Source organism: Nyctibius grandis, chromosome Z (assembly GCF_013368605.1).
Source record: "Nyctibius grandis isolate bNycGra1 chromosome Z, bNycGra1.pri, whole genome shotgun sequence".
Classification (NCBI taxonomy): Eukaryota; Metazoa; Chordata; class Aves; order Nyctibiiformes; family Nyctibiidae; genus Nyctibius; species Nyctibius grandis.
The window spans coordinates 43,625,778-43,642,107 of NC_090695.1; the positions used below are offsets into that span (position 1 = coordinate 43,625,778).

The 16,330-nt window shown below is 37.3% G+C and overlaps 1 protein-coding gene across 5 annotated transcripts in view; it reads right to left on the bottom strand.

Moving 5' to 3' along the window:
- PRUNE2 (prune homolog 2 with BCH domain) overlaps window positions 1–16,330 on the bottom strand; it is a 155,581-nt gene that overhangs the window by 66,358 nt on the left and 72,893 nt on the right. For 3 of the 5 annotated variants that reach the window (XM_068423014.1, XM_068423015.1, XM_068423013.1), the window contains exon 1: window positions 78–1,884. In XM_068423014.1, the coding sequence (XP_068279115.1) occupies window positions 78–1,869 (1,792 nt within the window). In that variant the 5' untranslated portion in view covers window positions 1,870–1,884. Of the gene's footprint in view, window positions 1–77; window positions 6,595–7,595; window positions 7,755–16,330 lie in introns of those variants that run through there. The other 2 variants (XM_068423011.1, XM_068423012.1) reach the window with 1 other exon arrangement.

Below are 16,330 nucleotides of genomic sequence, written 5' to 3' on the forward strand. Positions count from 1 at the left end.
TCATTCAGCAGTAATACTCCAGACATTTCTTTCTTTCTTTGTCCTATGAACTTGCTCTGGAAAGCAGGTTTTCTTACCATCAGGTGATCTTTTATCTCCACCTGGCGGTGAGTCGAGATCAGTTGTTTCTGCTTCAGATTTTCCTATCAAAATCTCAGAAGCTCCTGGAGTTACTTCAGACTTTGAGAGTGAAGGTATTGATGTGTGGTTTTCCTGAAGGCACTCTGTGGATGTTTCAGACACCTGATCTTTAACGCTGCTGTCTTTGGTCATTAGGATGCCTTCTGCACCTTCCAAAGGAGTGGGCAGTGGTAAAGGTTTTTCCAAAGAAACACTGACACAAAACAGCTGCTGAAACAAGAGCTCGTTCTTTGCACACTCTCTGATGCCAGCGGGTTCATCATCAAAAGATACATAGGGTGGTGTACAAACCACTGGTGATTGGTCACTGGGCATTTCCTTAAACCCAGGAACATAATTTTCAATTACATCTTCAGAATCTTTTGCTATGTCATCAACCAGTTCATTATTTGAATCAGATTCATGGCCTTCATTACCACCAGGCAGAAGGGTTTTGGGAAAGAATATCTGTTTATCCTTTGATTCCCCTTCTGCTGCTTCACTGTCTACTACTGCCAGCATGTTCACTCCACCACATGTGCTTGCCAGGACATTAGTCACGGATGTGTTATGTTCTACCCCTGTCTCAGATTCATCCACACATTCTTCTGACATATCTTGCTTAGCACCAGTTATTGCTGTATGGTCAATATCAGAATATTTTCCAGCTTCAGCCAAGGCACTAATTTCTTTTAAGCTTTGTTCTGCCCTATGAGGTACAGTGAAATCCATGGGAACCAAATGCATTTGAGAGGTCGCTATTTGAGCTGTATCAGTTGCTGTTCCTTGACGGCTTGCAGAAGTAAAACTTTCATGGAACTTATCTTTCATATCTAAGGATGTAACTTCTAAACCTTCATTGGTAATTTTAGCCGACTCAACTGGCTCAGTAACAAGTTTATTTTCTAGACCGTATTCTTCCAAAATTGCAAATTCAGGAGGCTCCTGATTATTAGAAGAGATAAGCTGATAGGATTCATCAGTCTTTCCCTGTTCATAGTCCTGAGGGCTACCACTTTCAGACTGTGTCTCTACCTTCTGCATTACCAACTGACACTTTAAATCAAAATCTGCCTCTTTGCTCATATTTGACCATGCATGAATTGGCTGACTATCTTTGTCTACAGGCTCGACCCCAATCTGAGAAGATGGGACAGAGGCATGCTTAGCTTCATACTCATGGCATACATCAGGACTGCTTGATGACTCTGAACTATTGTCTTGGTCACAGTGACTTAATATATCAGGATTTTCACCATCTGATTTCAAAGTGACAATCTGCTCAGCATTAGTCCACAGGTCAGGTTCCACTGAAAACAGCTGGTTATTACATTCTTGTGTGTTATCCTGTAAAATATCTGGTATAAGTGCAGTTTGGGGAATTAATATACTCCATCCTGGACTTGACTTTTTTGTCATTTCAAAAGATAAGTCTTCTACAGTGAAAGAACCTGGCAGGGAGTTGTGCACTTCTGATCTGTCACAGGTGTCCTGCTGTTGTTTTTGAGGGATGAGACTTGCATTTCCCTCGTTGTCTTTTGGTAAATCCAGTACAGTGATTTCTTGAACTGATGTATTTGGCATACCTCGTTCCTCATCTGAAAAAGGATTCTGTGGACTCAGTTGATTTTCCTCACCTGTAGAAAACAACTGCTCTTTCAAGCCCCTTTCTTCTTTATCCAGTATGAAAGGATCAAATTGTTTGAACTGTACAGTGTCTTGATTTATCTGATTGTCAGGAATATTCATCGGATGTACTAGCCTTTCATTTTCTTTTTCACCACAGTACAGGGGGGGAGGCTGATTTCCATCATTACTTGCATTGGTGAAATGTGCTTCTGTTAGTTCTTCATCTTGTGAAGGTGATCCCCAGGAGTCCTCCTTAGTATTTGTTAACTGGTTTGTTGCAGAGTGACGTGAAACAGAATACTGATCTTCCAACTGCTTTTCTTCACAAGGTTGTGAATTCCACCATTCTGAACTGTCATCTGGAATATCAAATGTTCCTACTGTGGATTTTGGATCAGTTCTTAAATCAGATTCCAATGACATACTCCACATATCCACAGCTTTTGAAGAATACTGTTCTTTATCACCAACAGCAAAAGTCGGTGTAGTATCTTCATTCATTTGATACAAATACGAGTCTTCTCTGCTACCTGTTTTTTCACTGAAAATACTCACCTGAGCTTTTTTCTGAAGTGTTTCCCGATGACCTAAATATTCAGAAGTCTCATTACGCTCCATTATAGTCATGTCCTCCTGCAATACTTTCCTAGCTTTAACTGTTTCAGGATTTTCACTGAAGATGTCTACCTGGACCTCCTCTCCCACCTTAGTTTTTTTATCTAAATTGTCTTCATTTGCTTCAGGACTTGTTGCATTGGATTGAGCATAATCCTCCCCAATTTCAGATGCTTTGTGCTGTTTGTTTTCATATGTGGAATCTTCACGAATCGCTTCTGGACATGCCTCTGAATTCTCTGATTCCTCATTTATGTCAGGACTTGATACAGAAGATACAGTATCATCATCTACATGGGCATTCCAAAAATCTAAGCTTTTAGGAACCTCATTCTGTTCAGCACTTTTTTCAAATCCTTCTTCACATTCATTCCCAAATTCATTCCTTTTACAAGCATCTTCAAGATTTTTATTATTTTTAATATCCCACATATCTCTCCTTCTTTTGTGATGACTGGCAACTGGAAGGTCACCCCATACATTCATAGACGCATCACTTAAATCAGGACTTGTTCCACTTGAGTGTGGATAATCATTTATTGAATCACTCCACACATTATCTTCTTCCAAATAACTTTTGGTCTGTATATCCTTTGAAAGGCTACTTGTGGTGTTTGCCATTTCAAGGACTTCACTTGCCTCAGGACTTGTTCCAGGAGATTGCAAGTCTTCACATGGTTGTGAATTCCAAGCAGTCTGGGGAAAACTGTCATTAAGCATTACACATTGCTCTCTGCAAACAGTATTACCAAGTTCTAAATTTTCAGGGTTTTCATTTCTCCCAGAACCTACTTCATGTGAAAGTGAATTTTCCACCACAGACAGATCTGTAATGTCAGGAACAATGACATATCCAGAAGAAGGACTCTTCTTAATCTCATCTATGAACGACTTTTCATGAGTCCTGTTCAGTTCTGAGCTATTTTTGAAAGATACTAACTCAGAATTACTAATGCCTGCATGGTTAGGAACCACTTCGTACAAGCCCTCTTTCACTTTTCCCAGTGCTTCTTGTGGTTCACTCATCAAGGGAATTGATGTGGCTAGGCGACAACCACTCTTTCCAGAGTCATTCCAGATGCCCGAGCTTCTGGGCATTTTAGAATCATTTTCAGGATTATCATTACCCTTATCAGAACTTTCAGAGATACTTTCCATCTCAGGGCTTGTTGCATCCTCTATCACTGTAGTCTCCTCTACAGCTTTCTCAGAAAGCAGCTGTGATGTCTCACTATAATTGTAATTCTGTGGTCTGGAGTCATGAAAAGAGTCATAATTTCTGCCTTCCTCAGAAGCACTTGAAGAAGATTTTACATTATTCTGTGACAAGTCTTTCCTCTCTTCCTGACTAACTGGATTACTTTGATTGGAAAATGACTCATTCTCTGTGACTAACGCTTCCAAAATAACAGTATTCCTCATTTTCTTGGGGCAGCTGGGAACTTCAGTCGTTGACCAGTTTTCTTCTGAATCTGTATTACGTGAAGATTCACTGTCCTCTTGCACTGTTTTTTCACAAATGTCACTAATCATTTGCTGTCCACTTGTCTCATCTGTTCTCTTACATTCCTCATTTCCTTCCTGAGAGATGACAATGGCATTGTCCCAGCCTTCCTCGCAACCCTGCTCACTCTGTAAACTCCAAGAGTTCAGCTGCTGTGCTGAATCCTGACTATCCAGCTTTTCATCAACATCAGCAGTGTTTTGTGCTGCCTTCTTACTAAGTATCTCACTCGCTAAGTCACATCTTTTCAGATCCAAACCATTCCTAGCATCTGAAGTTGGCGTAGATGTGTCTGTGTCTTCTACAGGATAACTGCTCACTGTTACTACATTTTCAGCTGTAGACTGTCTAGTATTTAATACGTTCTGCGGTGGTGATAAGTCATTCACTGTTTGATTGTATACCGGTGTTATTCTTCTGTTTTCAGACACAGAAAAATTATTTTCACTGGTATGTATCTCAGCTGAAAAACATTGATTAGCTGTTGGTGCTGAATTAAGGAAAGGTTTAGTAGAGGCAGAAAGAGCAGTAATTTCAGAATTTCTTTCTTGTAACTGTGTGACATTATTTAGGGGAGTGTTCCAGATGTCTGTGTTTCCAGCGCTTGAAAAAGGCATGTTTCTAGGAGAGAATGGTTCCTTATTTGCTTTCTCAGCCAAATTTGGGTTTATCAATTTATCAATAACTGTTTCTTCGTCAAAATCTTTGTCCTTGTTTTCTCTTTCGTCTTCCGCATATGTAGGTGATATATATGAATCAGATGTTGAATAATTGGTGTCCAGTGGAGAAACAACTAAATCTTCACCTATGTTTGATGAACTAAGATCTGAGTGTTTACACAAGAAGGTATTGTCCCATGGCACTACTATTTCTGTTACTTCTTTCCTGATATTTTTATCATATATATTCCAGGTCTCTATATTTTCAAATTGTTTTGGTCTATGTTTAGGGTCACCAAATACAGTTTTTTCATCTATTTGCAGCTTGGAATTATTTTGCATATTGTTGAAAACAGAATTTGTATTTTCAGATTTTCCATATTGTACTGAATAATATCTTTCTTTATCCCAGGCTTCTGGAGATACCTGGATAGGTGGATTTTCAGTCTCATTGTCCACTGTGATTTCTGAAGAATCTGATAAACTAGTTTTTGATACAGCCCATTCCTCAGGAATATTCACTGATTTTCTTTCTTTATCCAATTCAGGTATGTTCCATACATTTTCCGAGGATCTAGCAAGATCTTCTGCACCAAACTTAGTCCAAACTCTGTAAGAGTCTCCACCTAGCTGACTACCTTTCCCTTCACCTCTACACCATGCATCTGACATCATAGATGTCGGCTGACTGACCTTCCACAGGTCAGTAAAGCTCTCTGGTTCTTGCTTTGTCTCCTCTAAAGAAGCAGTTTGCAAACGTGAATTTTCACTGTTTTTCTTTTGATTCTGATGGTTCCAATCATCTTGTTCAAACTGATTATCCCACAGACCTGCTCTCATGTATTCCATTTGCTTTGGCTGTTTTTGGAGGAATACAGAATCTGAGGCTCTTCTATCAATACGTTCTCGCAGCAAGGGACTTTCTTTACAATCTTTCCATAAGACAGGGCTCTGAAATACAGATTCCTGCTCACTTGAACTCCATGTATCAGCATTTCTGGACTCTAGGTCAAAGCCATCCCACCAGCTTCCATACCTAACACGAGACTGAGAATAATTTGTGCCATCTATTTCATTAATTTTTTCTATGATATCCTGTGGGAAAAATAAAGGCTGCCCATTATCTAAAGGTGAAGTTTCTACAAGACTATTCATAGGAGTTGGTGGAATTCTTGAATCAGCAGATTTCAGCATTTCTGGTGAAGAAGAATCACCTTCAACTAAATTGATCAAACTTGAAGTTTCCTCACACATTTCTCCTGGATTCTCATCAAATTCAGCTAAATTGTCTTCCTCATTTGTTGTCATAAGTAAGTCAGTTGAATAATTTGCTGTATCATTTTCTAGCAGGTTTGCCTCATCAAGTTCTTTCTGCACAGTGAGTTGTTGTCCTTCTGATGAATCACTATTAAGGAAATAGTCATCTGCTGGGGAACAATCAACAGAATGAGAAGATGACTCAGATGGAGCTGCAACCACAGGTGCTAGATCAAAATTGAAAAGATCAAAGTTATCACTATTGCCTCCAGACTGAGGGTTTTGTTCTTCAGCTATTGCTCCTTCAGGAATAGGGCTATAGGAATCAAAGCCAGGCAGAAGACTGTGATGGGAAGCAGCACCTTCTCCAACCGGGCTATCATCACTAAGGAAAACAGAACTCTCCTTGGAAGACCGGCTGCTTCTAATGGTAGCCAATCCACTGTCTGGACTCACAAGGTCTACGTTAACATCAACATGGGCTTGCATAGATCCATTGAGATCTTGAGGATTTTCTACAAAATTGACAGAACTGGGCTGTGGTTCTACATCAGAACCATATAACTCCATAATACCAGAAGATCCTTGTGAAAGTGGAGCACTTCCAGCAACAGCTTCAGTAGAAGAAGTTCTACTGTTTGATACCATTTCTGGTTGTCTTCTATTTATAACTTCCTTAACTAGAAGAAAAATCTGATCACAGGCCACCAAAGAATTTTCTTGATGATAAATGAGAATATGGTCACATCCACATTCTAGAGGATCCAGCTCCAAACAAGGATTCTGACATTCTTCTAATTCACAGCAGATCTGTTGAAAAATAGGATGTTTCAAAAGCCATTGCAATTATGGGCATAAGGGCATATATTGACTACTTCACTGTGTAACTCAGTCATACCTATCTATTCCTATTAATCTATTTCTTTGTCATTTCACTGTAACAGCCTTATTATGATCCCTAAATAGACGAAGTATTAAAACAGAAGATCAATACAAAATATGTATTATATAATTGGTCAGAATATTTACTTGAAATTATACCATTTGACATTCAAGTTCACTTTTCATTAGTAAAAGCAAATCCAAATACATGTTTAGTTGTTGGCTTAAGAAATCTGAGTAAAATATGTAAGAGTAAATGAGAAAAGTATTTCTAGAATGGGATAATTAGATTCATTAAAAAAATACATTTATATTGACCTTGAAAGCAATAGACTCATTTAGTCACCTGTCCCTAAAATCACAAGTTTTTAAGGCTGAGAAAAAGGTTCAAAAAATTGCCACTGAGATGATTTCTTCCATTTGGGGACAAATATAGCAAAAAAAGTGGCCAGCACATGGCTTTGAATAAATGAACATCCTAGTAATAGTTTGGCTTCGTTTCAGAGCTTAAATTCTTTAGCAGTAACATACACATAGATGAGTTCTGGTCATTACCATTGACAATGTACTAGCTTGTCCCTCCCTGCCAAAGACTCATTTGTGTAGATCACAATAAAAAAACAAGCCAAAACGTGTAAAAAAAAAAAAATCATTCTGTTTTAGCTAAATTGAAAAATCTTGTCTCTTTCTGCATTTCTTATAACCATACACTTTTTCTATTAGGCTGGTCTGAAACAATCACAAATATCACAATCTTTCATTTTCCATCATATAAATAATGCAGCTATTTCAAATAGCTACTCAGTTGGAGCCAACTGTTGCTACTTTTTGACCCCACTTAATTATTCAACAGTTGGTATATACTACTTCAAAAAAAAAAATTTTTTTGTCAGGAAAGACATTACTTGATTCTTTTTCCAGGTACTTACTTGATTGCCTAGCTCTAAGTTTTCCGAGTATACTGCTATTTGTCGTTTTGTTTGCTGCTCATCTGACAAACAGTTGGCCAAAATGACAAGTACATCAAACCCATATTTATCTATGAATGCTTTCAGATCACCAACGAGACTCCTGTGTAACACGCAGTCCTGAAATATAGTAAGAAATTAAAAGAAATGTCAGTGTCTTCCTTGCTCTTTCCATCCAAATCCATGGTGAAAATAGCCAGAAATATTAATCAGCACCAGTGTTTGTAATCGGCAACAGAATTCCATTCCATTTGTCAAAACAGCTATGTGCTTAAAAAAAAATCAAGAACCAGTCTCACAGCATAGTATTGGACTTTTATTTCTGAAGAATGCTAGAATACTAAATGTAGGTTTTGCCTTCTTGAAACTGATGCTGAAACAGAATTCTTGTTCCTGCTACTTGCTTTTGCAAGGTTGCTTAAAAGTATTGGGCTACTGCTATTTGTTGAATAAAACCCCATTTTTGTTACAAGAATATTTTAGTAATTTATCATGTCAATATTTCATTTAAAATAATAGTATTGAGGTACAAAATCAGGCACTCAAAAGGAAATTGTATGTGCTAACTTAATTTTGCAGCCCTTTATATGTATCCGTTATGATGTTATTTGACTGTACACAATTTTACCACAGATTATTCCTTTAGATTCCTTTATTCCTGCTCATTGAATTCTGTGCAAGTCTTCAAAACAATAACCCCCCCAAAATAAGGACAGAGTAAAGCAAACTAGTTTTAAAATCTCTTTGTGTCAAAAAAATGCTTATTTTCACACACATGCCACACCACACACAGGAGGTAAATACTGCATTTGTCATTCCTATTCTCATCTATACTTGGACTAGCCCAACGTTGAATTACCTAGATTTTGCAACATAAATCAGCCATTCCTCTTTCTCACCTGGGGACATAGCACACAAAGTATAAATGTATCTCTTCAGTCCTCAGTTCTGATAACTGCCAGGGGACAAAGTCTCAGAAATTTTATTTTCTCCTTTATGTTTCTGCTATTTGCATTTGAGATCATTTTTTTGTCATCTTCTAGCTAATAGTTCCTTCTGATGCTGCCAAGCTACACTGGTCCTGAATAAACAGCAGTTCATCATGAACACAACAAAACTGTATACGCAGATCGGCATGTTATTCCCTTGCATCTGTCTCCTACCTGATAAATTGCTGTTTTGGTTACATATATACAAATACTATTTATTAATCTACTCAAATGTGTCCACAAAAAACATCTCCCTCCCTGTAAGTTAAACTTAAACCAAATAAATCTGTTTGTCATGCTTTGGAATTAGATTCTTTTCTGAGATTAGATGTTCCACTTAGATGTTTGCATAGCACCTAAAAATGAGTTTTATGTGAAATTCATGCAGATTAATGCACAAACAAAAGTCAGCTGTCAGTTTACTGGTGGACATTCAGATATGAAACTTGAATAGGAGGTTACGGTGAGGAATTATGGCGAGTAAGGTTTGAATGTCCAAACCCGTAGCATTTTTCTGAAGACTCACGTACTGGGTACATTAGAAAAAGTACCAAAATGTGCTTAAGCATGGAAAAGTTACTTCAGTTATCACATTCCTAACTGCAGTTGGAATAATTAAAACCTATTTGAATAAAAAATTGGAGCTAGAGCAGATTCAAAACCATCTGAAAATCCCTGATAACTCCATATTTCAGTTACCCTTTCACAGCCAATTCAAGAAGACTGGGAGGTCACAGGGAAGGACATGGACCAATCAAGGATCTAGTCTGCAAGGTGTTTTATGGTTGTACATAAGGTAAATAATTGATCATTCTAAAAAACGTCCAGCCTTCAAGCCTCATGATGCTTTATCCTCTATATTGCTTGTATCAGCTGAAAATGCAAGGAATTAGAAATTTTCTATTAAAATCACGTGACTGAATTGGAAGCCTCATGAAAGTGACATTGAGATAATATCTGCCATCATCTCAGCCCGCATTTGGCTCTCACAAAGTGGTAGGTTGGGGAGTGAAAAAAATTCTGCTTTCTGCAGTATTTTGAGGGAAGAACCTCTTTACCTGCCTACACAGCAAGGGAAAACTCTTCTGTCACAACCACGGCCAGCTGGAGAGCCAACATGTGCATGGAGGGCAACTGGAGGTGTATTTCTAGAGTTTAAGGCCAAGGACCACTAGCACATCACAGAGCAAGACTATGAATAGAATAGAACAAGATAGAACGTTCACATGCTAGCAGCTATTTGTTCGTGGGAATGATGGTAACCATTCCCACCCAGCAAGGGTGTGGCACCAAATGCTGTACAATGAAAGGTCAATTCTACCAGTCAGAGCAGGAACTAAAGACGTAAATGGTAAAGCCCCTGAAGGTGCTAGAATCTGCATTAGCCTTGTGCCCTGTTTTTTGCTAACTTATGTCACATGATCAAGAGCGACACTGAGGAATTGATACAGCTGCAGGTGATCCAGTAGCCTGATGCTGTAAGTGGGGAAGCTGCCAAGTATGTATCCCTAGTGGAGCAACTGGACTGGAAAGCATCACATTGGGCCACGTTAATATAAACTATAACGGATCTGTACTACCTAGGTAATTACATGATCCAGCTACTTGAGGTTCTCTCTGTTTCTTCCATTCTCTCAAACTTACTATTATTCAGAGTGTGTATTTTTTCTTCTTGAGGTTCTCAGCATGTTGATGACTGAGAGAAGCACAAAGATTAACTCTGAGCAGGCTACCTGTCCCTCTCCATTGGGTGCAAGCTGCAGAAGGAGATCAGTTATGTACTACATGTTTTTTTCTACTACATGCTTCATATCCAGCTTGGCTTTTGGGCTATGTTGCGCTACATGTATTCGTTGGGCGCAGAATAAACCTGGCCAGCTGAATTGTACCAGAGAAGCCTGCAAGCAGCGTCCACTTGGTACTAGCAATTAAATCAGCTGTGCATCCTTGCTTTTACCTAAAAGCGCAGCAACAAATTCTCATATGAACAACCTTTCTGTTTGACAGTAGAAATGAGGAATGAAGTTGTTTCCTTGTAAGAAAATCCTATAATAGCTAAAATGACCAACAGGTGGAAATCTCTTCTATGAACAGGGTGTCTCCAGCATGCTGTGCATGGATTGAAGGCTTATTCAACCCCTCAGGGTTCCCATCACCTAAAGGGATGTAGGATTATCTTAGTGTTTTCTCCTTATAATGTTAGCTCTAATAAACAGCATCTAAAAAGACACCTGACAGAGTCTGCATGCTTTTCTTACTGGGATCATAACGGACCAGCACCACCTGGTGCAAAACACTATCAACTAATGAGAGACTGCTCAGAGCAACATGGGAATGGGTTCAGGTGTGCTGGCACCATACACCACATTGAAAGAAAACATCTTTAAAGAAAACATGCAAATTATACGAGGATTTTAAAGTGCAAGAGGGCAAGAGATGTTTTACAGCGACATCCAGCCAACAATAATACTGAGGAAGTCATTAACGCATGTCAGAACACAGTCCAAGTCAAGAAACATGATGCTGATCACATCCCACTTATTACTTTACTCCATAGCCTGCCAATGAGAAAACTTTCTGCTAAAAAGTCATTATTCAGCAAAGGTACAAAACCCCAGACCTTATTCATTCTGTGGCATGAGGAATAAGATACAAGCTTCTCATATTACTATTACTAAGCAGCAATTAATACTGAAATAATACCTGACAACAAGTTATTCAATTTTCCCATGAACAGTCACTTAAATAATCAACAAGAAATGTTTCTGATAAGTTGTTACTTCACTAAGTGCACCCAGAAATGAAACACAAGACAAACAGATCTCATTAAAAGAACAGATCAAAGAGTAAATTTGCTGCAAAATGGTGTTGACTAGGCTGTTGAATAAAAGCAAGATCATATTGCATGTCTTAGACCATCATGACACCCCTCATCAATTGTTTTGGTTGACTGGACTATTAATCAAAACATAAAATTAATTATTAATTTTAAAATAAGCAAAGGTAATTTTATTAATGTTAATAAATATTATTAATTTAAGTAATAATTTTTTCTAAAACTTAGTTTAATTTCATCCCTCCCCCACAAACATCCATAAAGTTTACTCTCTTAAACTAGTACCAAGAACACAATTCAGATACTCCCTTCACAAGCATTCAAACATTCAAACAAAGACAGACAGCTGCAAACAAGAAACTCTTATAAATTACCAAAGACTATATATTGAAAGACATGGTAGACATATGGACTCTTACACAAATTTGCTAACCTAAGTAAACAAACAGAATGTTGCGTGTATTGTAAATGCTAACAGAAAATAAAACATTGCCTTCAGAAATGAAAAAATGCTAATCATTTCAACAGTTAGGCTGCTACATCCCAAATTAATTACAAGCCCTGTAAAATATGCTGTTGATGAATTAGTATAGCAGGAAATACACTGACATACAGTCAAACCATGACAAAGTTCAGTAGCTATTCATTCTTATACTACTTTTCCTTACTTTATTAGCATGTGCTGGCTTAAATATTAATTAATATTTGTATAGTGTACAGCAGGTAAACAGCATATGTAAACATTATTGTTGTAATGCTCTCTAAGTAACCTATAACAAAAAAAAAGGACTGTAAGTATACTTGAAATGTAATATACTTGAAATAAATAGAATCTTGTAATAAATATGTTTTGCAAATACTGTTAACTATGCATTTGCATAGTTAACAGCAATACAGATACTGGAGAAATTTAGTGTCTTAGCATTTTTAATAAAATTGTGCATGTTTGTTCTAATGCATATAAATCATGCAGTGCTACAACATAACAATATGGTGAACATTCTGAAATGACAATCATTTTTTTATCAGGCAGGTAAACAGAATGAGAAAGTTTAAGAAATCCACAAACTTTTGAAGGATTTTTGAACATGACCTGTTCAGTTATTATGTATTTCTTTTGAGAAATACCATTTTATGTAGGCTGTACATTGCGAAACTTCTTTCTCTGAAACTTGGTTTTCTTGTTGGAATCACCTTTTTTAACTGACTAGTTAACATGACTACAAACATGCATGATCCTTTAAAAGAAGCAAAATCTCCAAGAAATATCCAAAGACCATTTGTACCTTCTCTGTCTCTAGCAATACTTTCTGATTCATGAAGCCAACAGCCAATTACCCAAGTGATCACTGTAAATATACATTACACACACTTCTGATTCTTCTAAGCTAACTGTGTCAATATTAACCTGATCAAATTAAGAACAAACTGTCTCTTTTGTTCTTCACACTCCTCACATGGAGAGCACAATATGGTTTTTGTCAGAGGTGCTCCATCATTTTGGCTCAAGGAAACTGTCAGTACAGTTTGGGATTCGTTATTCATAGGCAGATACCCTGATGGGTCTAATGAAGCCTTTCTGCTGACAACTCATTTGCTAAAAATACCCAACCATCACAAAATATAAATGAGGAATATCACTATATCCCATTACAATTTTCACAACCAAAGCAATTATCACAATAAAGAAGTTGATACATACTGCTTCACACTATATTCTTTTAATATTTCATGGTCAGTACTTCTGCATTCCAGTTTATTTCTATGTGATCACTGATAAAACTTTATGACATACTTAAATTGCAATATAATAGGGTAAGCACCAATGTTATGGCACACATGCAGAGCTAACAGTCTGTGTGCCATTTGTTGTAAATCCAGCTAATTACTAGAAGCCCCCCCTCCTTTGGAAAAAAAAAAAAGGCAAAAGAGCAGAAGATGACTCCATTTTTTACAAAAGTTTTCAGGTAAGGTCACTAAAAACAGAAAAAAAAGTATAAACAGTATGGTGTTTGTAAGACTCCAGAAACACAGACATGTATATTCACTATTTTACCTCTTTTTTGTATCAACACCACTGGTGAAAATGCTTTATACAAAATTCACCATCTTTTCTGTAAGGAAAGATTGCATTTTTCTGTTGTGCATTTCAACATACTACATAGCAGCTCTGCTGTACCAATATTTGTCAGTCTTCTGTAAAGAATGAAAATAGCAGCTAATTCTGCTTTCTTTGTGTTGCCATCTAATGTTTCCAAAGAGAAATAGGTATTAGGTCCTAAACTGAAGAGCAGGATAACGCGCATCTAAGAGCTTGTGCTACCCTGCTCTAGAGACCCCAGTCACACCTTCTGTTTAACTTTAGGCATCCTGAGCTTAACTTAGAAGGAAATTTAAACAAGAGATTCTATAGCATTGTGAAACACTGCATACAGAATAAAGTGACGAATGCCTGTTTAGCACTAATCTCACTCCCCTGACTATAGGTGATGCTGTGTTTTCAGAGTCTATTTTTTTCATTAAATGCAGAATAACTAAAAAAAAAAAAAAAAAAAACAAAGAAGAAAGAAGTAAGAAGGATTCATCTGTAATAAAAGAAATTATCATGCTTTGTTCAATGAAAGTGTATTTAGTCAATTTCACACTGGAAACAGTGCCTTTTCTACAACACTGGTACATTTTATGACAGTGTGTCTTAACAATGATCTGCTCTTTATGAATTGAGATTACAGCTAAACAAGTTTTACTTGCACTTGATACAAGTACAAATTCTGTGTGTTCAAATTCAGGCTTGTCCATTTTAATCTGTATTTAACTAGAACTTATAAAGATGTCTATATTTTATATTTAGCACAGCACACAATTTCCAGGAAAGACTGGAAAGTCTTGATTCATTCATAAAATTTAATAAAAAAAAAAAGGTTGCTCTGGTAAACAGCCAAACTTCAGTTCCATTATTCCATATTTTCAGAGCTAGCTGAGTCAGCTTTGAATTTAGCAGCTGGGGTACAGCATCTCCGTGTATCTTAGGTGATATTACGATACCCATGTAGCATAAGGATATCATAATGGCCCATTTGGCTTAGAACATTCTTGCTCCAGCTGGAATACCTGCCTTCAGCAGCCATCACTGCCACCTCCCAAAGGAATACAAGTTCTTACCCACAAGCAAGGCAGCCTCCCCTGACTACTCAGGCGTACAGCTAACTGCCTGAAAAAAAAGTAAAAAATGCTCCCTGGTGTCAGTGGGGTCTGTGCATGTGCACTCGAAGAATGCAACAGATCAGAAGGGCTGGAGATGAAGTCCTGTAAAAGCGCTGCCTCTACTGCATGAGATAAACATTAAGCACGTAGCCTAAAGACAAACACACACAGGTAATGGTGTGCATACTGTTGTGGTGTGCGCTGGAACGACATGATGATTTTAGATGGCTGTGACCACAAAATCTAGAAGAAAAAAGGGTTTGCAGTGGCACAGGAATCGAAGAAGGGATGTACATCATCTAGCCCAGTGATATAAAGGCGAAAACACTTATTCACTTCCATCTTCAAGTGAAGAAATTCAAAGTGTTTGCAATTTGTCTCACTGTTAACGCATGTTTTCTGTAATAAGAAAATAATGACTGATAAAGCTGCCATTTTCCAGCATTTTTGGCAGTTGAAAGATAAGTAGTTTGGAGTTGTTAAAAATTCAAAATACACCAAAACATATTGATGTGATTTTCAAGCTTAAAGGCTTATTTTTCAAGTGTGTCTTTAAAACTCTGCCTTTGTAAACTAATTAAAGGAACAAACTAAAAAACTTGCAATCCTAACAGTATGACTTTTGCTGCAAGTAGGGAACTTGCACTGTGTTAAAATGTACTCCCTCCAGGTCATTTTAAAGCCTGAAGTAAGTATGTACACGTTTTTCTGGAGCAAACTGCATGGAAAGTCAAGTCTCTTATTTCAAAACCACAAGTGTAAGTGTCCAAACCCTAAAAGTAAAGGAATCCAGGGACCCGCTTATGCACCACATGTATGAGCAAATATCACCTGTACAAAATATGAACAAAACATGTACAAAATGAAAAAGAAAAATCTCAGTACAGTACAGTATAGTATATACAATCTAATACATTATTTACCTCAGAAACTTAAGGGGAGAAAATGAAACACTGTCTTTGTGTCTTACTAATCAATAGGCCGTGTGGACATAGCATACAATACACTTTTTAATTCTCCTTTATATTATTCTGCTTTCTGATCCTATGTTATGAGCTTCCATCTGATTTTTCCATAGCTTGTAAATCAATTAAAAAATATGGAAAAAGACACAACCTACCACTTCAGTTACAAGGTTCATTTAATCACATACAACATTTGATTTCACTGTTGACTGATTAGCAAGTGGTAACAAGCAAAAAGCTGACTAGCCAGAGTGATGAATTAAAACATAAGAAACATCACAACCATATATGTACTGACCAGGAGCTGCCTGTTTTAGCCAGCTAAGTCTCAGGTGTAAGTTTATATGTAATAATTCACACCTTACAAAATAATTCCCATGCAAACATGGTAATGCAAAAACACATTTCTGGCTGTCAAGAAAATTTCTGGCAAAATTAATCAACCATTCATCCATTCAGGCTCTTTGCATACCCTTTTGTCAAAGAGGGATTACTAAGAGATTCTTTCCTCTTCCACACACTCATTGCAATGGTTTGTAGAATCCATCAAGCCTGAGTTGATTTATTGAACTGTCTCTTAACTCAGCAGTATAACTATGGCAAATGAACTGGTAACTTCTCAAAAAAACGCAGTGATTCAACAATATCTAGTTTATTTAATTCCTTCTAACTTCAGATTAGCAATTTCTTAAAGGCACTGAC